This window comes from Fusarium subglutinans, assembly GCF_013396075.1.
Source record: "Fusarium subglutinans strain NRRL 66333 chromosome Unknown NRRL66333_c0000059, whole genome shotgun sequence".
In the NCBI taxonomy this organism is placed as follows: Eukaryota; Fungi; Ascomycota; class Sordariomycetes; order Hypocreales; family Nectriaceae; genus Fusarium; species Fusarium subglutinans.
Window position 1 is genome coordinate 190870 of NW_023502122.1, and position 23433 is coordinate 214302.

Consider the following 23433-nt stretch of genomic DNA (forward strand, 5'->3'; position numbering starts at 1 on the left):
GAAGAAGGACCGTGCGTCTGGAGACGAAAATGATTGGGTAAATTGTCGGTCCGATACGATTGGTTCACATCTCCAGTCTCGGGTAAGTCATCGACAAATCACAATTCAGCCAGGAGAGTTTCCCCCCAGAGAGAAAAGGCACGAGATCGACGTGGAGAAGACAAGTCATAAAATCACCCGATTCTCTCATTCTTTGATGTTACATTAGAATTATTCACGACAATAATTGTCGGACCGGGAAGTAAGACTCGGGTATAAGAAACCTCAAGCACGAGTGTCATAATCTCACCATTACAACATCGCTTTCAATCGAACATCCTAGACCCCGCCACCAAAAACACAATGTCAGCTTCAACCCCTCCCGATCGCCAATGGTGGAAAGAAGCTGTTGTCTACCAAATCTACCCAGCCAGCTTTCTCGACTCAAACGGTGACGGGCTCGGTGACTTGCCTGGCATCATCTCCAAGCTTGACTACATCCGTTCAGTAGGCGCTACAGCTATTTGGCTGTCGCCTATCTTCAAGAGTCCTCAGCATGACATGGGCTATGATGTTTCAGACTATCGCGACATTCATCGTCCATACGGTACGATTGAAGATGTTGACGCGTTGATCTCTGGGTGTCATGAGCGGGGTATCAAGGTGCTACTTGATCTTGTGGTGAATCATACTAGCCATGAGCATGAATGGTTCAAAGAGTCCCGCTCTTCAAAGACATCACCAAAGCGAGACTGGTATTTCTGGCGTGATCCGAAATTTGACGCTGATGGTAATCGAAAACCGCCTAACAACTGGGCTTCCATCTTTGGTGGCAGCGCCTGGACGTACGATGAGACGACAGAACAATATTACCTCTCCCTCTTTCTTCCCGAACAGCCTGATCTCAACTGGGCCAACGATGAGATGCGTGAAGCAACATACGACGATATGAAGTTTTGGCTCGACAAAGGCGCTGATGGCTTCCGCATCGATTCAATGAACCTCATGTCCAAGCACCCTGATCTTCCCGATGCACCCATAACTCGACCAGACGCTGAGTTTCAGTCGGGTGCTAAATACTTTGCTAGCGGTCCGCGCATGCACGAGTATATAAGAGAGATGAGGGAGAAAGTCATCGACAAGTATGACTGTATGACGGTCGGAGAACTAGGCTTCACAAAGGATGAAGATAGTGTTGCGAGTTACGTTGCAAAGGATAGGCATGAGCTGAATATGTTGTTTACGGGAGATATTGTTGATATGGACTTTGGTCCAAATCACAAATACGAACGTGATGACTTCAGGTTGTCGAAGCTCAAGACTATTACGAGCCAGTGGCAGGGAGCTATGCCGAAGTTTGACGGCTGGAACTCTGTTTACATGGACAACCACGACTCTGGACGCTCTCTATCACGCTATGGATCTGACAAGCCTCAGTTCCGCAAGGAGGCTGCCAAGATGCTGGCTATCTACCTCGGTACACTCAGTGGAACGCTGTTTCTTCTCCAAGGTCAAGAAATCGGCATGGCGAATGTCCCTGAGTCATGGAAGATTGAAGACTACATTGATGTCGAGGGGCTGAACTACTACAACAGTGTGCTCAAGAAGAGGGGGGCTGGAGCTGATATGTCCGACATCATGAGAGAAATGAGACTCAAGGCCAGAGACAACGGTCGCTTGCCCATGCAATGGACCGCGGACCCCAACGGAGGATTCACCCCCAGCGACAAGCCGTGGATGCGCGTCAACGACGATTATGATCAGTGGAACGTTGCACAGCAAGAAAAAGATAACGATAGCGTGTTGGCTTTCTACAGAGAAGTTCTTGAGCTGCGACAGAAGGAGAAGGATGTTTTTGTGTATGGAAGGTTTGAGATTCTGGATGATTACAAGGATAGTGAGGATGTGTTTGCGTATACGATGACGAGTTATGATGGGAGGAAAGCACTTGTTTTGTTAAGTTTCTCGGAGGAGGAGCAGAAGGTTGAGGTTAAGGGGGATTGGGGTAGGAGGTTGCTGGGAAGCAATGTTGATACTTTTGAGGGGGGGGTTGTGTTGAAGGGGTATGAGGGAGTGGTATATGCTGGGTGGTGATGGTGACACAATCTTGTATACTTTTTTGCTTATATATATCGCTATTTTACAGAAGTTCTACACTTCAGCGTTGAAAGTCGCCAACATATCTATCCAGCTATTAAATCTCTAGATATGTATTGAGACAGTAGCTTTAGCCCGAATTCTACAAAGGCGATATTTCCAATTGCTCCAGAAAACTCGATTCTGAATCCATCCGGTGATATTTTAAACAATGGCGTATGAGGAATGAATAAGACTCCAATTTTCTACAGCCCTATGTAAACACTGTTCCAGCTTTCTATCTACTCTTTAGTAAGGCGTTCATGAGGACTGGCCTGTTAAATATCCGGGAAGGATAAGCCGATTATATATGTGAATCAGACCACATGAGGCTGGAGGTCTCACCCTGGAATGCTTGCCACAATCGTCACAACAAAGGATGTAATGCTCTCCCCGGTGAAAATATATTTGTAGTCAAAACCATCTACATCTGGAGAACGACTGTTGTCCAAAGCTTATCTAACATGACTATACTCGTCCATCATCTCGTAACTCAAAATCTGTTCAATATCGAAGTTCAAACCATCCAGAACTTAATTCAAGCAGACTTGTCATTCTGAACAAGGAGGTTCTTGGTGCCGCTAGGGACACCATCAATGACGTCCTTGAGAGCAATTCCCTGGAGATACTCGCAAAGACCAGTAGCAGCTTTTCCGAGACCGAGAAAGTAGGCACCAAGGCCAACCACGTGAGGAGTAGCCATAGAGGTACCAGAAATGGTATTGTTACTTCCGCCAATCCAGGTGCTCAGGACATCAAAACCAGGGGCGTAGAGATCGATCAGAGAACCGTAGTTAGAGAAGTCAGCGACCTTATCGTTGATTTCGCTGGCACCAATGGTGCAGACTGAAGGCTCAGAGGCAGGTGAAGAACCAGCGGCATCCTCGGGGTTGCCAAACCAGTCACCGTTGCCTGCGGCGACACCGGCAAAGTAGCCAGCGTCGACGAGGGATTTGGCAGCCGAGTTGACGGCTGTGGACTTGGTGCCGCCGAAAGACATGTTGATAACCACACCGTTGGGGCAGTCCCGGCTGGGGGCGTCTTGAAGGACTCTGTCCATCCCGGCGATCACAAGAGAGCTGTAATCTAAAGTTAGATATGGGTATTGCAGACTGAAGATCGAGAAGACGTACTCGGTACCATAACCATATTTGTCAAAGACCTTAATACCATACAAGTTAGACTTCTTGGCAACTCCGTAAGTTTTGGAGCCGATGGTACCGGCGCAGTGAGTTCCGTGGCCATGGTCGTCGGTGTTGATGCCCTCGACGTAGGTGGCAACGAACTTGGCACGGCCCTCGAACTCCTAAAAGGTGTAAGTTACAAAAACAGAATATCAGTAGATCCTGGAACTTACGGGGTGCGAAGCTTCAATGCCAGTGTCAACTACATAGGCGCAAACACCCTCACCAGCAGAGTCGTCGAAGGTGTAGGTCTTGGGGCCGGGCGATTTGTTAGAGAGACGGGCCAGACCCCAAGGCGCGTTACTCTGAGTAGCAAAGATCTTGGCCCGGGAGTCCTGCTCAATATACGCAACCTATAATGATGTTAGAGTCTTATCTGCAGCAGAAGTAGAACCGACTCACGTTGGGATTATTTCGGAGCTCCTCAATCTCCTTCTTAGTCAGCGAAGCTGCGAAACCGCCCACCTTCTTGTAGATGATATCGGGGTCGGCAGCGACGGAGTCAACAGCTGTCTTAAGGACCTTGGCGGCGTTGATTGATGCTACCTTCTTCATCATGACAATGTACTTTCCATCAAGTGTCTCCCCTTCTTGGCGAGTGATCAGAGGAGCACGCTTGACGGGGCTAGCAGTCGCGGCCCCGGCCATGAGAAGGGCAGTCAAAGTAGCGATAGGACGCATGATGAAGAGATGTATCGAAGACTTGAGGGAGATGAGATGATAAACACTAGCGATTGTGGTGATCTGCAGATTGTCTTTTACAAGCAAGATGGGATGAACTACAGCTTTATATACCTCTTGTTATCAATCACCCTGTTGGGGGGCTTGTTTGTCAATCATCATAGTTGTTGAATTCCGTCATCGCAATTGGAGGTTCCATCTCTCTAGTCCACGGACTCTATGTCACTCTCGAGCCAGAATCTCAAAAGTTCTTGATGATTTCTCGTGTATGCATAGACTCGAGTGACTAAAAGACTTGGCAGTGTTCCCTGCCGAGGGCATTCGGTAGGGTATACGATTGTGTGATTGCAAGGCCAGGCGGTATGAGTGGTGTGCCTCCTACCTTTTCAGAGAGGTCAGTCTTTCGCAGTAAGGGGGTCCATGGAGCTCTAATCGGCTACGAGGTCACGTCACATTGAATCGAATGGTATGTGCCGATCATGGCCGCCTTTGTATCGTTAGTTCCTTGAGCCTTTCTACTATTGGCAGGAGACCAGCCCGTTACCACTGAGCGGATCACTAGCTTCATTGTAAATAGATAAGACTAAAGAAAGGACTTTTCGAATCTTCAGCCACGACATCTGATTGGAGCGCCTTCTTCAGTTGACGGTCAAGGCCCGGCCGATCATAAATGGATAACGCAGTCATTAGTTCCGGCAGTGTTAAAAGCAAACAAAGTACCGTTTTAGATGACGCTCTTGTTGCCTATTCAGGAAAGTGCTCACTGCAACGGGGTCCGAACACCTTGTAGACAAACTCTCCGTATTTTCTACACCTTGTTTGATAGGTTTGCTTCTCGTACTGGCCCGACCTTTCTACTATCTTATCACACCCGAGGAGCGGGAAATAGTTTAAGGTTTGGCCCGTCGCAAGGTTAATTTTAAAAACCTTCGAGCCGTTAGTCAACTCCGTATAAGCAAGTGTTCTGTAATAGCAACATCAACTGCTCATCCATTAGGACTGTCGTTTTCTGTAGACTCAATCGTTATACGAATCATGCATCGGGTCAATAGATATCCTTAGTCAAGGCTGTGCAAATAGGCCATTAACCCCCACTTATAATCTCGAAAGAAATAAGCTATTTACAGACATTAAAGGGTCTTGGTAGGGAAGTAGAAGTTAAATATTCATCGACACAGGCTATCTGATCCTGGATAGGGTCTGATTTGCGCAACAAATTCTTTTGGCAGCCTTTTAGAGATCGATTCTACAAGTACGTTAGCCTTCCTGTGTTTCACCGACTCGCCCTTTTCCTCTTTAGTTACTGCGCGTCGACCTTGCCTGAGCATATCCCCCAAAATACCCGGAAGGTTGCATTACCTGCAAGGTAGTGGTACGAGGGTGTGGTGTATGCTGGAAGATGATCCTGCCATTTATATCTAGTTGCAGCCACCACACAATGGTGTATCGATGGGAGGAGACGGACAGCTCAGGATGGCACGCGCGGACCCGAGGTCAGAATATGACAAACTGGAAGATACCAACATATAGTAGCTACGGAGGCAGGAATCATATGGCCCTTTGAATTCAGATTGAACGCCACTGGCGATACGTGAATGGTAACGATAGTAGCATACTAGCACAAAGGAATCCGATCACTCCACTCCAGTCTATTTGCCTCGACCGTCTGACAGACGCAGCATCCCGGCTAGTTACCGCTTTCGGCCGAACGCCGGTCCAAAAAATAAAAAGCCATGAACAGTTACATTCATTTCTGTCCAGCAGTCAGATGAATTCACATGCTGACAAATGAAACGCCAGGCCTTCTGCTTTTCAGAATTTCCTGGCTACCTATAGTGAGCAGTCAGAATAGAGTTCTGAAAGCATCTGTTGCCGGATGAGAGTGGAATCTGTAATTGACTGATGTTGCCCTGCATCCGATTCGACGTTAGTCCTCCGCTTTTCATGCGCAGACTCTGCCGGAGTATCCACCAATGTTACATTCCCAACGGGCCAACAATCACAAGGTCTATGGCGTAAGCTGTGGCTGCTGTGCTTCTGTTAGAGTGGTAGATTTATAATACTGAATCTCTCAGTGGGGCTCTCATCCGGTCAGATCCCCGATTAAGTGATTTCAAAGCATTGTGCTCCAATTAATTCTTCTGCAGGCGTAGCTATAAGCCAGTAGAGAGTATTTAAGCAACGCCGTGGAATGCAAACCGAAACAAGCGATTCGGAATAAAGAATACAAAACCATCATCACTATCTATTCACAATGAGGCCCTTCCTAAGCATTCCTTTCATCACTTCTTCATTTTTTCTAGTCGCCGCATCCCCTCTGTCTCGCGATGGAAAAGACGGCAGCTTCCATCTGAAGCCGTTTACCGTTGACCTGTCTGATGGAGTCCCCCATATGATTGACCTGGCTAAGAGAACTAAGCTGCCTACGAATGGCGATTATTTTGACCCAAATGCCGGTATTGGATTAGAAACATTGCAATCTCTGAGAAAGCAATTGATCGAGGACTTCAACTGGGATGCTGAGCAGCAAAAGCTCAAGAAGTATGCCCTTGGCTATCGGAACGGTATTGACCTACGCTGACATAGGTATTACTAGGTTTCACCATTTCACCGCTGAAATCGAAAACCAAACCATCCACTTTATCCACCAAAAGTCCCATAACCCTCACGCCATTCCCTTGGTTCTCAATCACGGATGGCCCGGGTCATTTCTAGAATTCATCCCGTTGATCGATAAGCTCAAGAATGACTTCCATATCATCATACCCTCCCTCCCAGGCTTTACATTCTCATCAGCACCGCCACCGACCTGGACAGTCGACGACACAGCAAGGGTCTTCAACACGCTCATGACCAAAGTCTTGGGATATCCCAATTTCGCGGTCTACGGTACAGATTGGGGATCGGGTGTTGCATACAGTCTTTATGCCAATTTCAATACTTCTGTGCGATTAGCTCATCTCTCATTCCTCCCGTTCGTCCCCTTGAACAGGAGCCAGCTCGCGGCGGAGGGTATCAAATTGTCACCCCTTGAGGAATTTGAAGCTAAGCGTGCTGAGGAGTGGGCTACAACTGGAAATGCCTATTACATGGAGCAAGCAACAAAGGTAAGTCTGACTGCCAATCTGGGTGTATTATTCTAAAGACTGATCCTTAGCCAAACACCATCGGCCTCGCCCTCTACGATAGCCCTGTTGGGCAGTTATCCTGGATTGCCGAGAAGCTCATTGTTTGTAAGTCTAGACATTACAACATCTTGTAACCGCGCTGATGCTCAGAAGGGTCTGATCCAAGAGCTGGAACCTTCCCGTCCGTCTTGGACCATAATGAAATGCTAAAAACAGTTGCATTCTACTATCTGACCAAGAGCTTTGCGTCCTCCGTCTACATCTACTATTCCAATCTCAAGGGGTTTATGACAAACTATACAAAGGCCGAGACTGACGCGCCATTGCTCTTCAGCGGGTTTAAGTATAACGTTGGCTTTTGGCCACGAGAACTAGTTGGCCGAGTGGGAAATCTTGTTTCCTATAAAAGTCAGTTGTCCTTTTATTCAGTGATTCGCGTTATTTGGCTAATGATACTGCTTAGATCACGAGTTTGGTGGGCATTTCCCGGGTCTTGACAACCCCGTTGCGTTGGCTGAAGACTTGAAGAATATTAAGAAATATTGGGGATGATCAAGAAGCATGACTTGTGTTCCCTCTCTGACTACATAAACAAGACCGTAATAACTAGTATAAATACTATGACCTGCTGTCAATACCCACTCAGACGCTGGGCTCTTGGCTCTCCTTGGACACATAAGGTCGTGTATCAGCCGGTAGAAGCATCGCGATAAGTCCAATCGCCAAGAAACAGGCACACGCAACCCAAATCGGCGCCGAGGTCGTAACATCCGCAAAAGTCGCAATGAACGGCGCACTAAGCGACGCCATTCTCCCCACCGCCATAAGCAACCCCATGCCCATCCCGCGGTTCTGCACCTGAAGAACCTGGGGCGTGTACGAGTAAACAATAGCATACAGAGCATTGAGAGAAAAGTTGATCATGCAAGAGAATGCGAGGTTCTCTGCTGCTGTTCGAGCTGATGTGAATGCTCCGGAGAATGCGGCGCAGATTATGCCGGTGAGAAGCATCGAGCGCTTGGATTTGAACAAGCGGGATGATACGAGGATGGTGCTGAGGATGGGGCCGAAGATGCCGACGATGGAGGAAACGGTCCAGTCGCGGTATGTGATGTAGTTACTGGTCTCGCCGAAGTTGGCGCCGTGAGCTGCGAGGTAGTAGGGGAGGAAGATGGTGTAGAGTGGGTATCTGTTCCAGTTCAGTAACATACTAAAGACTGTTCAGTAATGGACTTACGCAATGCCGATGAGTGCCCAGATCATAATGAGACCAACTATGAGTCGTATCTGCTTAGCACCAGAGAAGAGCCTCGAAGCCCGAGCAATATTCGCACGCCAAGATCGGACCTCTCCATCAGCCTTCTCCTGCTCGGGCTGAAGGAAATTATCACCAGTGACATTATAATCAGACTTGTTCATTCGACTGATATGGTTGATAACCTCTGCAGCCTCTTGCATCTTCCCACAAGAGACTAGCCACCGTGGGGACTCGAGGGATCGTAGAACAAAAGCTCGGATAAGTGACATGACGAGGCATAGTCCACCGAGGGTGATGTAAAGGTATCTCCAGCCCATGTTTTCGCTGCGGCTGCAGGTCTCGGGGGTGGAGCCGCTGGGACATCCGAAGTTGACAAGAAGAGGCCAGGCTACGGAGTGTCAGTGAATGTGATAGTAGTGCTCGTAGGGAATTACCGATAAGGCCCGTGACTGCATTTCCAAAGCCCCAGATCCCAGCAAGACTTGATAGGATGAACGACCATTCTTGAGGAATTGCTTCGGCTAGGAGTGTCAAGTCGATAGCCACTACATGGAGGTTCAAGATCAGCTATCACCTTGCGCCATATTTAAGAGGATTGTAGACTTACGGTTGCCGCCAGCAAACAAGCCGATCAAAGCGACAAAGACGTTAAGGGAAGCCCAGTTAGTCGGACAAGCAGCAATGGCAGTCATGATAGAGCATCCAAAGATAGATGCCTGCCATACCAATCTGCGACCGATATTATCGGCTAGTGTACCGAGGAACAAAGCGCCGATGAGTAAACCAGCGTACGAAGCTGCAGACAGGAGAGTTGCATATCGAGGACCGAATTCCATGGCTGCTTGAGGTGTAACAAGACTGATTGAGACAAGGACCATCTGGTGATACAGTTAGTTCAAGTGGTTGGGAACGGAGGTAGTGGTGTTTGACCTGATCGACGAGGAAGCCAAAACCACAGGAGAATGTTAGCTGCCATTGGAACTTGCCGAAGCCAATGGCTTGGATCGCCTGAGTGATCACTTCGTCGTTATGAAGAGTTGTAGGATCGATACCGTCGATAGTTGCGACTGTTCCATTGGCATGGCTTTGGATGTGGTCGAGAGATGTCTCGAGCATTTTCCCATCTTGCTTCTCGCCTATGGATGCTGCATCATTTTTGTCCTGATGAGCTGACATTATGATTGCTTGAGAGAAGGATGAGTAATAGTCTAAAATAGGAAAGTATGGATTGAGATCTCAAAGGCCGGTGGAGGCTATCACGATGCAGAGACGTGATTTATCTACAAACTCCTTTCTAATCACAGCTCTGCCATTCGCGCCAGCCTCATGTCTGCCTATCAACACACTAACTAAATACCAACTCAACCTTTCCGATTCCATTGCAAGTTACAAGCCCCCGGACCACGGGCCGCCTTCATTTTCTATCTAAGATAAGTTATAACTGTGCAGCTAATACGAACCAACCCCGCAAACCCGGAAGCGGCCCGTGTTCCTGGAACCCTCCTATCAACAGCGAACGCGGGGTAAAGTATCCAAGCTTATATAACAAGACAAGCGCTGGGTGTTGGGCGCAGATCGGCTAACTTTTACCAAGATGAGTTCCAGTGTTGAGTGCTATCTTGTGCCGCGCACGGAGGATGCGCCCAACAGCCGACTTCCGACCCTTGTTTATCGCGGCGTATTACCTCATCCGAGAACCGAAGAGACAGCAACAAGATTCCTGACTACGCACCGTTGGGAAAAGAGGGTATGTAGTTGCTTCTGCTTTTTGGTGTCGCGTGTTAAGTTATGGCTAGGGAACGTGGGGACATATTGCCATCCGCCATTTCCATCCCAACAGCCATGAGTGCTACGGTCAGTCTCTTCAAGGATGCCTCTACAACCAGTATTCTCATCATGACTTGTAGGTATATTTTAGGGCTCTTCGACACTACTGTTAGGCAAGATTCAGAAGGGGAAAGGCATACAAGTCCCCGTCAAAGCAGGCGATGTTGTCATCCTACCCGCTGGCACAGCCCATTCATCTCTCGAAAGCTCTTTGGATTACAGGTACATTGGTGTATATCCTAAGGTATGTTTTTCTTATGCCTTTCCTCACATCTATTCCATGGTGTTCATGATCTATAGGGCTGTCCGAAGTGGCGAAATGAGATGGGAAAGAAGTCCTCGAGCCTGTTTCTGGATACTATGGACGAAGTAGATATACCGGAAGACGATCCTGTGTATGGTTCTGGTGGACCATTGCCTATGCTATGGAGGCACACTCCTCGCGCCAAGTTATAGATAGAAGATAATACAGTATCTGTCGATAGCAATACAAGTAACACGTAATCTACCTTTACCAGCCACGATATATTGGTCAGTGTTACCTTTTGCATCTCTTATTACCAAGCCTTGATGAATTCTTTCGCCTTTGATGGAAAAGCAAGGGCCGTAGGGCGTTGGCTCTGACTCTCTTCATGAGTGGAGAGATGACCCATTGAGAAACCACCAAGCCCGATACCGTATTATCTGAACTTCGGAAAGCATTCACTTCCTTCCATTGTCACTGAACTCTAATATGCTGGTATCGTGACTTCTCACTACGAAGATTAATTATTTCTCTAAACTGGTACAGTGACGCAAGCTACGGCGGCATGTTTATCGACATCAGCAGGCGTTGCCGTTTGCAATACGTCCTTCCATGCCAAGTCACCTCCATCCTGGGCTATCTCCTCTGAGCACCCACTTGGAAAGCAGCTCTCAGGCAAAGTCTCGCTCCCCCACAGATAAAAGCTCAAGTCAGAGTCCTTCTTTGGCAAAGTTGTCATCGCCTCAATCATGTTCTGCTTAGTCGCGCCCAAGGGATCAAGACCAGGCTCCTCAATCCATGACAGGCCATGACCCCAGTAGCTGTACCTCTCCGATTCATGTGTCCACTCATAATCTTCCCAGCGATCTTCGGCGAGGACCTGAATATAGTGGAGAGAGCTGCCTGGCCAGAGTCCAGTTACCTTTCCGTTTGTGCCCTGCTTGTCTGGAAAATGGTCAATTAGCTGATACCAAAGTGATGACCGTAGATGACTTACACCAACTGCGACACGTTCCTGTCCACACCATGTCTTGCATAACCTTTTGCGTATGTTCGTTGAAGTCATTTTGGGCGTCGGCTCGGACTTCGAAGGACTTAACACGCTGACGAATTATTTTGTGAAGAAGACGAATGAAGTAGTCGGCCGTCGCTTCCACAGAGCCTTCAAAGGTTAGCAGGGTAATCATAAATAGTGATGCCATCTGGTAACCTACCCATCAGGCTTCCATTCGAGATGGGAGTGTTTGGTCCCAAGAAAATGAGATAATTGGGAAACCCCGCGACACCGAGACCCAGATACGATTCGGGATGTTCTTGCCATGCATCTTGGAGGTTAACGCCATTGCGACCGATTATAGGAAAACGAGGTCGGAAGGTCGTGTTGAATCCTGTTGCTGCCACCAAGACGTCTGCTGGGTATTCTTTTCCACCAGCCACGATACCAGCATGAGTCACTCTCTCGATAGAGTCGAATACTGGTTCAACATTGGGCTTCTGAAGAGCAGTAAGAAACCCCTCTCCGGGATTAATTCTTCTGCATCCAGCCTCGAATGAAGGTATCAGCTTCTTCTGGAGGTCTTGGTCAGGGATCAGCTGTTTCATCCGCGACTCGAACATGGCGCGTGTTCTCTTCTGTTCTGGACTGGACTTTAGAAATAGGCGGAACATTCCATTGAACTGATCCTCCAGTCCCTTTCTGGTGTCGAGATATATCTCCTTGTTCCTCTCGAAAGTAGCCTTCTCTTCTGTGCTGTAGGTATAATTTGTCGCGTTGGGGTCGGGCAGAGCTACTGGCGGTGCAATCCAGGACGGTGTGCGGATAAACACCTTCATGTCTTGGACCAGAGGCTGTATTGAGGGAACTAATTGGATCGAACTGGCTCCCGCGCCAATGACGCCGACACGTTTGCCCCGGAGGTCAACCGAATGGACCCAGGATGCTGTATGCAGTAATGGACCATTAAAGTCTGACAGGCCCTCGATGTTGGGAATTTGCGGGTGACTGAGAATGCCGCCAGCATTTACCAGGATCTCTGATGTCACGAGAGAGCCATCTTCCAACTCAACGGTCCAGGTACTGTCCTCTTTGGACCATTTTGCTGCGACCACTTTAGTGTTGAAGGAGATGTATCGCTCGAGATCGAAGTGCTTTGCAACACCTTTCAGGTAACCCTGAATCTCATCAGAGGATGCGTAGCTAGTCTAATTAGTACTGGGCAATGATTCAACAGTTGACAACTAACTAACAATTTTGACCATGAAGGGATTGGAGCAAAGGAATATTGATAGCAATGGCTCGGTACATCGCAAGCACAGCCGGGATACTTGTTCTCAAACCACGTCCCTACAAGATCGGGTGACTTTTCGAAGATTTGAAAGGTGACGTAGTCATTTGAGATGGTGTTTCAGCTTGTATGCTAGATTTTGTTAGCTTCGTCCTTATGTGAATAGAATGGCTAAAGACTTACCCATCAGAATGCCAGATACCCTGATTGGAAGTATCAGCCAAAAGTAATTCCTCTGAGAGTATGTATTATGCTTACCCTGCTCCGATGATGGTGCATCGAATCTGCCTTGGCTTTTGCTGTTGTTGGGCCGACATGATTACTGTATTTTCGAGGTTGTAACGTCAAAAGTCGTGGGTAACTGAAGTTTGTAGTGCAGGACTAGTATTATGAGTCCTCAGGATAAACTACGCCTGCAATATCATAGGTTTCAATTAAATTGACTGCAACAAGTCATCTTCATAGGCCACTGCCTATCATGGCATCCTCACAAGGACAAAGACACACACAACGCCGGGAGCGGTCCGGGTCTTGGTGGGTACGGAGAACGATAGCAGCATTGCTAAACAGAAATGGTTTAGTGTCGAGATAAGCCCGTATCACAAGGGCAAATGCTGTGGGTACGGAAGCGGGCCGTGATCTTGACATGATGTGAGGAATCATGATTGGTGCTTATCGTATTGGCTGGATGGAATTTGTGCCATGACGGAGGTTGGGAACGGATCAAAAGTGCAGAGTGGAGGTAAATTAGATACCCCGAGAGCGAAAGGAACCATGCCTGCGAGCTGCGCTATCATTCGATAGCCTATAAGGCCTGACTGGATGCTTAATTGGATAGACCCTCATCTTCCTCGACCAAATAGCTCTCGTCCAAGCTAAGCTGTATCCTATCAGATCTTTTTACTCTATCAACTCACAATGAGCCGCTGGTTCAGTTTGAGTACAACGAAAGAGGCTGAGCCTCAGACTACGCGCGCATTGCCTGCATCATGGTACCGCTCCTCAGCCATGTATGAACTAGAACGACGAGCCATCTTTTCCAAGAAATGGATAGTGGTTTCACACAAGGCACGGTTTCCCGAAGTGGGTGATTATTTGCGCATTACACAGGCCGGCTTTACCTTTTTCTTGATCAAAGACCGTCAAGGCGAGATTAGGGCCCATCATAATGTCTGTCGGCATCGGGCGTTTCCGCTGGTAGAGCAGGATGCAGGATGAGTTAACATTTTATCTTGCAAGTATCATGGTAAGTAAATCATCCAACTCATAGTTACGGAAATGCTGAAATTATCAAGGCTGGTCCTGTGGACTCGATGGTAAATTGGCCAAGGCTCCCAAGTACCAAGAGGTGCCAACGTTTGACAAGTCAACTAACAACCTCTACCCAATCCATGTCCATGTAGACAAACTTGGTTTCATCTGGATTAACATGAACGCCAGTCCTACTCCTACAGTAGCTTGGGGCAACGAATTTGCCGGTGTCGATACTCAACCACGGCTTCAGCCATTCGACATGGAGGCTTATCACTTTGATCATCAATGGGAGATGACTGGGGATCATAACTGGAAGGTGTTGGCTGATAATTACAACGAAGTGAGTCTCTTTAATCCTTCACATTTAACAGGCGCTGATACAACCATATAGTGCTACCACTGTCCAACTGGGCATCCCGCACTCAATGCCCTCACTGATCTATCGAAATACTGGGTCGAGACTGCAGGTGGCCATATACAGCACTTCAACGTCGATAAGCCTGATAAAGGCGGCATGGGCATTTACAGTACTTTCTACTATCCTATTGCCTCCATCACAATCTCGTAAGCATATCTATCCCCCAAGTTACAATCTGGCGCTGACGTTCAGACCCACCTTCTTCTACATCATGCGCTGCATCCCCATCTCCGCATCACAGACAAAGATGGAGTACGAAGTCTACAGAGCCAACAGTGCTTCCGACGACGATTTCAACGAGATCAGCGACTGCTTCAAGCAGATTCTCAAAGAAGACAAGGATCTTTGCAACGCTGCGCAAAAGAACCTGAACGCTGGTATCTTTGTCAATGGCGAGCTTCATCCTCGAGTAGAAAAGGTATGAGTCAGCTTCAAGTCGATGGCGTTCTATACTGACAAGGCCTTGCACTAGGGTCCTCTCTTCTTTCAGGAAACTACCCGAAAGCTAGTCATGGATCATCATAAGCAGGAGGAGTCTGAGGGACATGAGATATGGCCTGCTGCACCAAAGAATGGACAGTCTGGGAATGGGCAGGGCGACATTGACTTTTGTAATAAGTTGGAAGCATGTGCTGGTTCTGAAAGCCTCAAGTGATGATAGTTTGTATATAATGAACAGTTTACCTAAAGAGAGAATTTGATAGCCAATTCCACTACTTTACAGCATCGTGTTCCCCCAATCAAGGCTCAGCCACTCATCAATCGCCCTCCCGAAGTCGTGTACTTCGGGAAAGATATTGTCTAGTTCCATGGCCGATCCAAACCCTTCCTGTATGTTTTGCTGTAGAGAGCCCAGCAACCCAGAAGCATCAGAGGGATCACGGCCTCTTATGGGATGACTCACCTCACCCTCACCTGGAGCATAGAGAGGTGTGTCCTTTGGAACAGTCTTATGCCCAATTATACCGGCTGATCCGACCAAATCGTATCCATCACCATCGTCACTAGCACCTCTCGCCGTGTCCTGGTGGGTCGATGATAGGCCATTGTAAATAGATTCATCAGTGCGTGCGTCTGGCCTACCTGCATGCTCATAAGACAGTATATCCCAGAGAAGTCTCGTATCGATGGTGAACTTCTGTGGGGTCAATCTATCCGACCCAGGGTCTTGGCTAGTTGGAGGCACGACTTGTATGCTCTGTTGCAGCTTTCGTAAATTTTCATGCTTCACTAATAGTCAGTGCTTCGTCCTTTCTCCGTAACGCTTCATCATACTTACCATGACTGCGACACTATGCCATGTCAGACCCATGCACCTCAAGAACTCAAGACATTTCACTGTCATTTCACGAGCATAGCCACTGTTACTTCTGCCAATGGGCTATTACACTGAACATCACTGGCATCTGTGTCTACTCTCTCCTTTGCGACTAGGCGCTGGATTTGTTCTGGTTTTCCTTCTCTGACTCACCAGCTTTCTGCATGTTCGAACTTTTTCCCAGTGTTTCTGTAAATTCAGACATCAGGAACACAATAAACTCTTGTCTGGCACTGGGAAACATAAACGAGTGGCGGGGTGGGCTCACTCTATTCTAGAAATACTTAAGAAGCTCAAGTCTCTCAAAAGAATCCTCTCCATCCATCACCGAGAAAGAGTGGACAGCGCTTTCACTAACCATCGTCGACTTAACCTCAAAAAACACTGACTCTGATCAGCCATAGGGACAGAAGATAAGCCCTTTCTTGATTTCCTTTCCGAAGCTTACACCTTGAACAGCAACACCTTTGAACCATACAGATAGGTCCTTGATCACCAGGCCCCGGACACGACCGTCACCATGCAGAGTATTCCCGCCAATGACATACATCTCCCAGCTGAGGTAGTGGTGATGGTTTGTTCTTTCCTATGGAAGGAAGACCAACTTAATACAAGATTGGTGTCTGGCAAGCTTCATTACGCGGCAACAATTGAAGCCTTTAGATCCCTCAGGCTCAAGCCTGACGGCGATACGCCTTCACAGTTCAGAGCAATTGCACTGTCAGATAAACTGCGGACTTTTGTCAAGGAGGTGACGATTGACACGGAGCTGGATCCAGGCATTCCGTATGTTTCCGACGCACAAGACTTTGCTGTTTGCCAGAACTTTCTTCAGTTTCTTCCTTTTCTAGGGTTGTTTAGCAATCTCAAGCATCTACATCTTCGCTTCAGCCGGTCGTCCAATTCACGAGTCAACAACGTAGAGGAGGGGTGGTACTACCGTTACATGGTCTTGGACATTATTTCGCACTCCGTGACTGGGGTGTGGACACCGGAGGAACGAAAAAGGATCTATGATACAGTGCCACAGCACGGGGAGCAAATGTGCACAAACACACACGATGCATCAATCGTACAAGGAAACTCGCTACAGATCAAGGAGCTTACCATTTCACATCTCGCTGACTACAACGACCCCAGACTCATTCAGTCCAAGGCCTGGAACAAGCTGCTCCGGCTGCCAACCCTCACCGATCTGAAACTGCTCGTGGGAGAAGATCATTGCAGTAACGGAACTCGCCTCTCTGCCTGGCGGTCCGAATTCTTTACCGCTTTGCCATCACAGTGGCTTACCCCTGATGTAGTCCAGAAACTACAGGTATTATCATTGTTCTATACCGACTACTGGGGATGGTTTCCGAAAATGGACTTAGACCAACTTGGCGACTTGCCATCCCTCAAGGTTTTGGCTCTCGGGCGCTATGTCTTTACCGATAAGAAACAAACAGACTGGATCGCGTCTCTGGGGAAAAACAATAAGAGCGGTGGGCTGGAAGAGCTTTATCTTGATGAGTCTTGTATCTTGTATGAAGCTAATCAGTATAAGACTTTCACAGATGATCCATATCCACTTCCATTCGCCAACAATCCACTTTCATTCGCTAACATAATCGCAAACATAAACTTGGATGCCGACATGGAACTTACCGAGTACGGCAGACGCTGGCATCACGTGCTGTCAGATTGGACAGCAAGTATGAAAGGTCTCAAGAAATTTGTCATGGGAGTTGGAGACTTGGGCTGCCCGTCTCGCACTATAAAGTCTTTCTGCCCACGGAGTTCGGTCAGCGAGACCATGTTGGTTGCGGGCGACCCGCCAGAGTGGTATTTCGGGCACAATCGCCACAGGTTCTTTGCTGATCCTGAACCAAAGGACTGTATCGTAGACCTCGTCGACGCCTATCGGGCACGCCGTAAAGCATCGAGGGCGCTGCCAATGGGAAACTACTTGTTGGGTGCGGGATTGATACAGACTCGAAGAGCACGGATGAAATACGCTGGGTATAACATTCAATTCGCATACGGTTGGTTTATGAGGGGCGACGGTCGTGCTTGGGCACCTGAAGAAGGGACTGTCGAGTTTGACGATGCTGCTTACGCATTGCTTATGGAGACTATCCGAGATAGACTCAGATCATAGAATGTGGGATGGCCGATCTTGAGATGCAACCTTAATAAAGGCTAATCTGGAAATGGACACCCTTCCCATGGCATGGTCAGCATGTGAGACTAAAGCGTTCTTATAGCATCATCCATGGACGAGCAATTAACTGGAAGATTCCTGGCAACCTGGACTTAAGAACTGGTTAGACAGCAACAGGAAAATTGTATAAGAACTAGGCAGTGAAGTATGACATAGACAATTAAGGAACTTGAGATGGAATCCAAGTAGTGAAGCTCGCTTAGGATCAACATGCCCCAACAGGCTTGGTATGCCCTCACCTGAGTAACTAACTGCCGACGCTAACTACTCCGCAAACTCTAATACCCCGCCAACTCCCGCGTAAACCATCTCATTCGGAGCCATCCCGCCGATGGTAATTAGATTACCAGAAGATCCCCCTCACTAATCCTTGCTCTTTACTTGCCGATGGCTCTACCGAAATCTTACAGGCGCTAGATCTCATAGCTTATTGCAGATAAAGGAGTGAGCTAGCTGGTTTAAGTCATCCGAGGGTCTTGAGGACGTTAAAGATGGAATCATTGAAGTTGTGATGACGAACAAGGACTGTGAAATGAGTTTATTTAGATAAATAGAGGGCGATCGTGTATCAAATATACTGGCACATTAGAATATTGAGAATCACACAACCGCAAAAGACTAGCCCTTGCAACACCGCAAGAATGCCTACCCAAGAGGTCAGCACCCTCTCCACCCCAAAACACCTCCCCTAACTTCAACAGGCACGCGAAACCATCCAGGATGAACTTCACATCGAAGTCCTCCCCGGAACAGAGATCATGACAGACGTTGGCAAAGAACACTACGTCCGAGCCAAAGAGTCCGACCAAGTCCTCGTTCCCCAACCATCCCAAGATCCTCACGATCCCCTAAACTGGTCACCCTTTTGGAAGTTCTCTGCCATCTTTTGCGTTTCGACCATGACGTTTACGCAGGGCTTTGCGCCGCTCGCTCTTGCGCCTATGTTTCCGGACTTGATTCGTGCTTATAATAGTACTCTTGAGGATGTGATTCAGTTTACGGGTGTTACTATCCTGATTCTGGGATTTAGTAACTTCTTTTGGTGAGTATTCGGTACTTTGTAGGTGCTATGACTGACTTTCTAAGGGCACCGATCTCTACTTCCTTCGGCCGTCGACCCGTCTATATCGCTTCGCAGGTGATCTGCCTCGCATGCCATATCATCCGCGCCAAGGCATCAACCTACGGCATCTTCATGGGAGCCTGTGTGTAAGTTTACCTCCAAAAATCTTCCAAGACCTCGACTCACATACCTAGTCTCAACGGAATTGGTGCCGGACCCTCAGAAATCCTCCAACCGGCCGTCATTGCCGATATCTTCTTCCTACACGACCGCGGAACATGGAACGCACTATACTGGGTTGTCTACATGGGTTCACTAATGATCGCGCCAATAATCGCCGGTCCCATGGCTGATCGCACTGGATGGCAGAACTTTTGGTGGCTCAACGTTGCTGTCACTGCACTGTCAATCGTGCTGGGCATCTTTGGGTTTCCTGAGACGAAGTGGACACGCATCGATTCGATTGAAGCTGAGCGTGGAGTTAATGAGATCATTGATACAACTCAGGACAAGCCGTCTCATTCTCACGCTGATGCTGAGAAGACTGTTGGTACACCTCAAGCCCAGGGCGAGCACGCTGCAGACGAGCATTTGGGTAAAGGAACTCCTTCAAAGCTGCAGTGGCGACTGTTCCAGCCTAATTCGGCACCTCTTCAAAACATCCTTCTCGACATTTGGACCCCATGGAGACTCTTTGTCTATCCTATTGTTCTCTTTGCGTCATTTGTTGTCAGCTGGAGTTGCAGTAACTTCCTGATTCTGAACCTCACCCAGTCTCAAGTGTTTGCAGCTCCTCCATATAACATGAGCTCGCAGTCTATTGGTAGGCCTTTATCATGTCGCATGTGTAAGGAGGGTGCTAATGATATCAGGGTTCCTCAATTTCTCTATCCTTGTCGGTGCCTTGATCGGACTCGTCACAGCTGGCCCCTTCAGCGATTGGGTCTCCGCAAAGGCAACGACACGAAACGGCGGTATTCGGGAACCAGAAATGCGTCTCCCCGCGATGATTCCCTACATCATCGTCATGATCTTCGGCAATTTGATCACCTCGATCGGATACGAGAGGCACTGGCCATGGCCAGTCATTGCTGTCCTTGGCTACTCATCTGCAGGCATCCAGGTTGCTGCCCTCCCCAGTATCGCAAGTACCTATGCAGTGGATTGCTACAAACCAGTCACTGGATCACTCTTTGTTGCTATCACTGTTAATAAGAGTCTTTGGGGATATGGCATGGGCAAGTTCGTCACCCCATGGACTATCAAGTCAGGGTAAGTTGTCTTCGATACTATTTTCTCAACGTTGGTTACTAATAGCTTGAGCAGATTCATTCCTGTTTTCATGACCAATATGGGCCTTACAGTTCTGTGGTGCGGCTTGGGCGCGGTGTTTTACTTCTATGGCAAGACGTTCAGACGGTGGACTAAGGACAGCAATGTTCACGGTTTTTAGTGTTCAGGTGGCCTCTGATCTGTATTCATTGCTTGACCACGCAATAGAACGTCAAGGTCTAAAGACCTGCCTTACTTCTGCTCTACTACATGGCCATTATATACTGTCACTTTGACTTGCTTATTATTTTCTTGATCGTTGTCAATCAACCATTGTATTCTTCCTGAACTAATGAGGCATCGACATAAATAAGCTCGCAGCATCAAAGTCTATCGACGACATATCGAGATTCTGATCCAAGTCCCCGTCCAACAAATTCAGCGGTCCCCAATAGTGATTCAAGTACACCATTCCATCAGGCCACGACGTCCCTGGATTCGCGGCCACAGCAACTTGAGACGACTTCTGTGTCGCCTTTTCTCTCGCTCCCTGTAACAGCTTCGCCGCTTGTAGCGCAACGACGCACTCGTCCATGATCATGAGTATCTCGATCGCCATATCTACTAGACGAAGTAAAGGTTGCATTTCGCTCTCGACTGCGTCTTGGGTCATGTATACCAGTATTATGCTCGCGGCGAAAACTGTGTATGTCGTGTTGTAGAACCTTGGACTCGTTAGAGGTAGACTTCTTTGAGAGTAATGATACGTACCATGTTCGGAAGAAGTCGCTGTGCTGGTAAGTCTGATATATGGTTTCAATCGTCTGCTTTGCCGACTCAAGACACTTCTGGATGCCGGTTTTAGTGTCACTCATAGTCGCCCTCTCTTGTGCCGTTGACCTCAACAGAAAGGACCCGAAGAGGAGTATTCTCAGGTTGTGATATCCTATAACCATCATTAGCATTGTATATCGGAATTGCATCGTAGCATACATACGCAAGTTTAGTACAAGTCTTTGGCGCTTCACCCACTGAACATCCCTGACACCTCTCAAAGACGGTACCTGAGTAGATGATCCCATTGGCCTTATCGCCTCGGGCAGCTTCTGTGTCCACGCCTCCAGGTCTCTTTCGATCTGGCCAGCCATCGCCACCATCATCGGTATCGTCGTTTCCGGCAGGTAAATGCTAAGACAGATGTTTCTTGTGATTTTGGAGAAATGTACCATGTGCTCGATGATGGCGCAACAAGGATGCTCGGACATCTCAGAATCCATGCCGGTTTCGCTTTGACCATTACTGATACGTGGGAATCGTCGGTTATGATAGAGGTCTGCTCCTAGAGTATCTGGTCTGCCCATTGCGAAAGACATTTCACTTCAACAGTGTCAGATCGGCGACAACGAACCAATTGCAGGTTGGGAGATACTCACGTCTCTAAAGAGTAAAGGCCCCTGTGATACAGTTAGCAATTGAATCATACTAGTTCCGGCTCAGGGAGGTTTGACATACCACCAGGTTCGTGTCTCTGCTCTGAGTAACGATGGCGGCTTCTTGCTGTTGGGTCCCGGCTCACGATTTATGCCCATTGCCAGGGCTGTTCTTATGGCAAGGCCAACATACATGTATGACACTAACAGAGGTTAGTACATCTCCATCAGGGGCGTGACCTGGCTGACTGACAATGGGGATGCAGTTCATTTTGGCAGACTTTGGCCTGTGATCATCATCAGTGTCGTTCAGTTCAGTATCACGGCGCAACCTACCAAAATAAAATAGCATTGGACCATATCTAGGTCAGTGACCATGCCCAGCCTGTTACAGCAGTCCTTAGCTCGATCAAAGAACTTCCGACTCCAGGCCAGATTTGTTATGCCATCGATGAGCTCATCCTCTCTCGTCCCAACCAACGCACCGATCGAGAGGATGCTATAATACAAAGCCACAAAACTTGTAATCCTCTTATTCTCCGGCCCCTCACCTGCCCACAAGGACTCGCAGCGTTGCACGAACGAAGTCTTGTCCAGAATCGGGTGAATGTAGTGGATCGCGGAGAAGAAACCGTCTATAAAGTTGCGGCATTGTAGATACCACGGTGAGTTATCAGACTCTTCCGTACTCTTTCTCCCTCTCTGGGTATCTTGCGATCCACTTGGATCAAAGTGAGGATTATGCAACGAGGAGAGAAGTGCACCTGCATCATCACCATCGTTGTCCTCCTCCCCAGTTCGTCGAACATGCGACAGCAGAGCAACAGATGAAGAACTACCGTAGAATTCAACATCTCTTGTATGAGTATTCATACCAGAGACCTCCTGTTCTCTCGTATGCCATGACGAGATGCTATTCGGTGTAGGGAAGGCCTCCATTACCGTTGGATGCTGAGCTATTGGCAACGAGGAAGCATTCATCGCTATCCCTTCAGGACTGTTGCTTGGCCCATCGGTCGCTACCTTCTCATAGTTTTCCACTATGCTAGAGAGGCTTTTCACCTGCTCTTCCAATTGTCTTACATAGCTATCGTCCCACTAGTGAGCCAAGAGCAGAAGTGAAAATACTACAGGTAGATGTACCTTGATGTCATGCGCATGCGCGACATGTCCTGGCCTTTGTACACGCATTCGACATTGCGGCCTTTAAACAGTCAGTCACAACGTCTTGTCGCAATATTCAAACTTTAGATACTGACTTTGGCAATATGAGCAGGGATATGATTCGTCGCACTTGTATTTCTTGGACCGGCAGAGGTCGCATGCGCGCGCAGCTCGTGGCCGCCTTGGACGCTGCGCTGCAGGTCTGTTCACCTGAGGAACCTGGGACTCTATTGATTCATCCATCTCGACAGTATCAGTATCAGTGAATTAGCGAACATGCATAAAACCCCAGAATGTCGAAGCGTTGAGTCCTAAGTGCGGAGACCCCAGATGGACGGAAATTTCGAGCTCGGAGGCAAATCTGGGGTAACGCGAACGACGAGCTGCGCGAAAGTGATCTGGATCTTGTCTCGGAGGTCTCATTGGCTGACAAGGCTTTTGCCCAAACTGAACACGGCTAGTGTTGAGATCCTCAAGCTGCGGAAAAGCCGGGCACTGCGAATGTGACCTCGGTTATTCCGAGAGAGCTATCAACTAGTCTACCCTACATCCCCCATGTCGTTCCGAGGGCCATTTCCATATATGTAGT

At 48.1% G+C, this 23433-nt stretch overlaps 11 protein-coding genes across 11 annotated transcripts; 6 read left to right on the top strand and 5 right to left on the bottom strand.

The window, feature by feature from the left end:
- Window positions 1-342: 342 nt before the first annotated feature.
- Window positions 343-2073, top strand: FSUBG_5870 (alpha-glucosidase (maltase); the record flags this gene model as incomplete). Its single annotated transcript, XM_036684013.1, has 1 exon — window positions 343-2073. The coding sequence occupies one exon, from the start codon at window positions 343-345 to the stop codon at window positions 2071-2073; it is 1731 nt and encodes a 576-aa protein (XP_036538654.1).
- A 580-nt stretch (window positions 2074-2653) lies between these two features.
- On the bottom strand, window positions 2654-3980 carry FSUBG_5871 (serine protease precursor; the record flags this gene model as incomplete). The annotated part of the gene is made up of 4 exons (XM_036684014.1): window positions 2654-3194; window positions 3249-3421; window positions 3473-3652; window positions 3702-3980. 4 exons carry the CDS (start codon window positions 3978-3980, stop codon window positions 2654-2656), a joined length of 1173 nt encoding a protein of 390 aa, XP_036538655.1.
- Window positions 3981-6234: 2254 nt separating this feature from the next.
- Window positions 6235-7660, top strand: FSUBG_5872 (epoxide hydrolase; the record flags this gene model as incomplete). The annotated part of the gene is made up of 5 exons (XM_036684015.1): window positions 6235-6521; window positions 6577-7087; window positions 7138-7213; window positions 7325-7516; window positions 7572-7660. The coding sequence occupies 5 exons, from the start codon at window positions 6235-6237 to the stop codon at window positions 7658-7660; spliced, it is 1155 nt and encodes a 384-aa protein (XP_036538656.1).
- Window positions 7661-7750: 90 nt separating this feature from the next.
- Window positions 7751-9542, bottom strand: FSUBG_5873 (synaptic vesicle transporter SV2; the record flags this gene model as incomplete). The annotated part of the gene is made up of 5 exons (XM_036684016.1): window positions 7751-8297; window positions 8346-8754; window positions 8801-8911; window positions 8974-9244; window positions 9297-9542. The coding sequence occupies 5 exons, from the start codon at window positions 9540-9542 to the stop codon at window positions 7751-7753; spliced, it is 1584 nt and encodes a 527-aa protein (XP_036538657.1).
- A 666-nt stretch (window positions 9543-10208) lies between these two features.
- On the top strand, window positions 10209-10649 carry FSUBG_5874 (cupin domain protein; the record flags this gene model as incomplete). The annotated part of the gene is made up of 3 exons (XM_036684017.1): window positions 10209-10269; window positions 10307-10437; window positions 10494-10649. 3 exons carry the CDS (start codon window positions 10209-10211, stop codon window positions 10647-10649), a joined length of 348 nt encoding a protein of 115 aa, XP_036538658.1.
- A 320-nt stretch (window positions 10650-10969) lies between these two features.
- FSUBG_5875 (sterigmatocystin biosynthesis monooxygenase stcW) lies at window positions 10970-13039 on the bottom strand (the record flags this gene model as incomplete). Its single annotated transcript, XM_036684018.1, has 4 exons — window positions 10970-11382; window positions 11435-11599; window positions 11652-12634; window positions 12981-13039. The coding sequence occupies 4 exons, from the start codon at window positions 13037-13039 to the stop codon at window positions 10970-10972; spliced, it is 1620 nt and encodes a 539-aa protein (XP_036538659.1).
- A 601-nt stretch (window positions 13040-13640) lies between these two features.
- Window positions 13641-15049, top strand: FSUBG_5876 (cytochrome P450 monooxygenase oxidoreductase; the record flags this gene model as incomplete). The annotated part of the gene is made up of 5 exons (XM_036684019.1): window positions 13641-13896; window positions 14018-14316; window positions 14368-14540; window positions 14587-14812; window positions 14867-15049. The coding sequence occupies 5 exons, from the start codon at window positions 13641-13643 to the stop codon at window positions 15047-15049; spliced, it is 1137 nt and encodes a 378-aa protein (XP_036538660.1).
- A 63-nt stretch (window positions 15050-15112) lies between these two features.
- On the bottom strand, window positions 15113-15676 carry FSUBG_5877 (quinic acid utilization activator; the record flags this gene model as incomplete). The annotated part of the gene is made up of 2 exons (XM_036684020.1): window positions 15113-15619; window positions 15674-15676. 2 exons carry the CDS (start codon window positions 15674-15676, stop codon window positions 15113-15115), a joined length of 510 nt encoding a protein of 169 aa, XP_036538661.1.
- Window positions 15677-16232: 556 nt separating this feature from the next.
- FSUBG_5878 (uncharacterized protein) lies at window positions 16233-17852 on the top strand (the record flags this gene model as incomplete). The annotated part of the gene is made up of 1 exon (XM_036684021.1): window positions 16233-17852. One exon carries the CDS (start codon window positions 16233-16235, stop codon window positions 17850-17852), a length of 1620 nt encoding a protein of 539 aa, XP_036538662.1.
- A 704-nt stretch (window positions 17853-18556) lies between these two features.
- Window positions 18557-20431, top strand: FSUBG_5879 (HOL1 substrate-H+ antiporter; the record flags this gene model as incomplete). The annotated part of the gene is made up of 6 exons (XM_036684022.1): window positions 18557-18571; window positions 18617-18957; window positions 19002-19124; window positions 19173-19801; window positions 19851-20250; window positions 20305-20431. The coding sequence occupies 6 exons, from the start codon at window positions 18557-18559 to the stop codon at window positions 20429-20431; spliced, it is 1635 nt and encodes a 544-aa protein (XP_036538663.1).
- Window positions 20432-20599: 168 nt separating this feature from the next.
- On the bottom strand, window positions 20600-23087 carry FSUBG_5880 (C6 transcription factor; the record flags this gene model as incomplete). Its single annotated transcript, XM_036684024.1, has 12 exons — window positions 20600-20975; window positions 21022-21098; window positions 21151-21196; window positions 21248-21438; window positions 21477-21603; window positions 21684-21704; window positions 21763-21883; window positions 21934-21967; window positions 22017-22725; window positions 22764-22778; window positions 22824-22884; window positions 22940-23087. The coding sequence occupies 12 exons, from the start codon at window positions 23085-23087 to the stop codon at window positions 20600-20602; spliced, it is 1926 nt and encodes a 641-aa protein (XP_036538664.1).
- Between the last annotated feature and the right edge of the window lie 346 nt (window positions 23088-23433).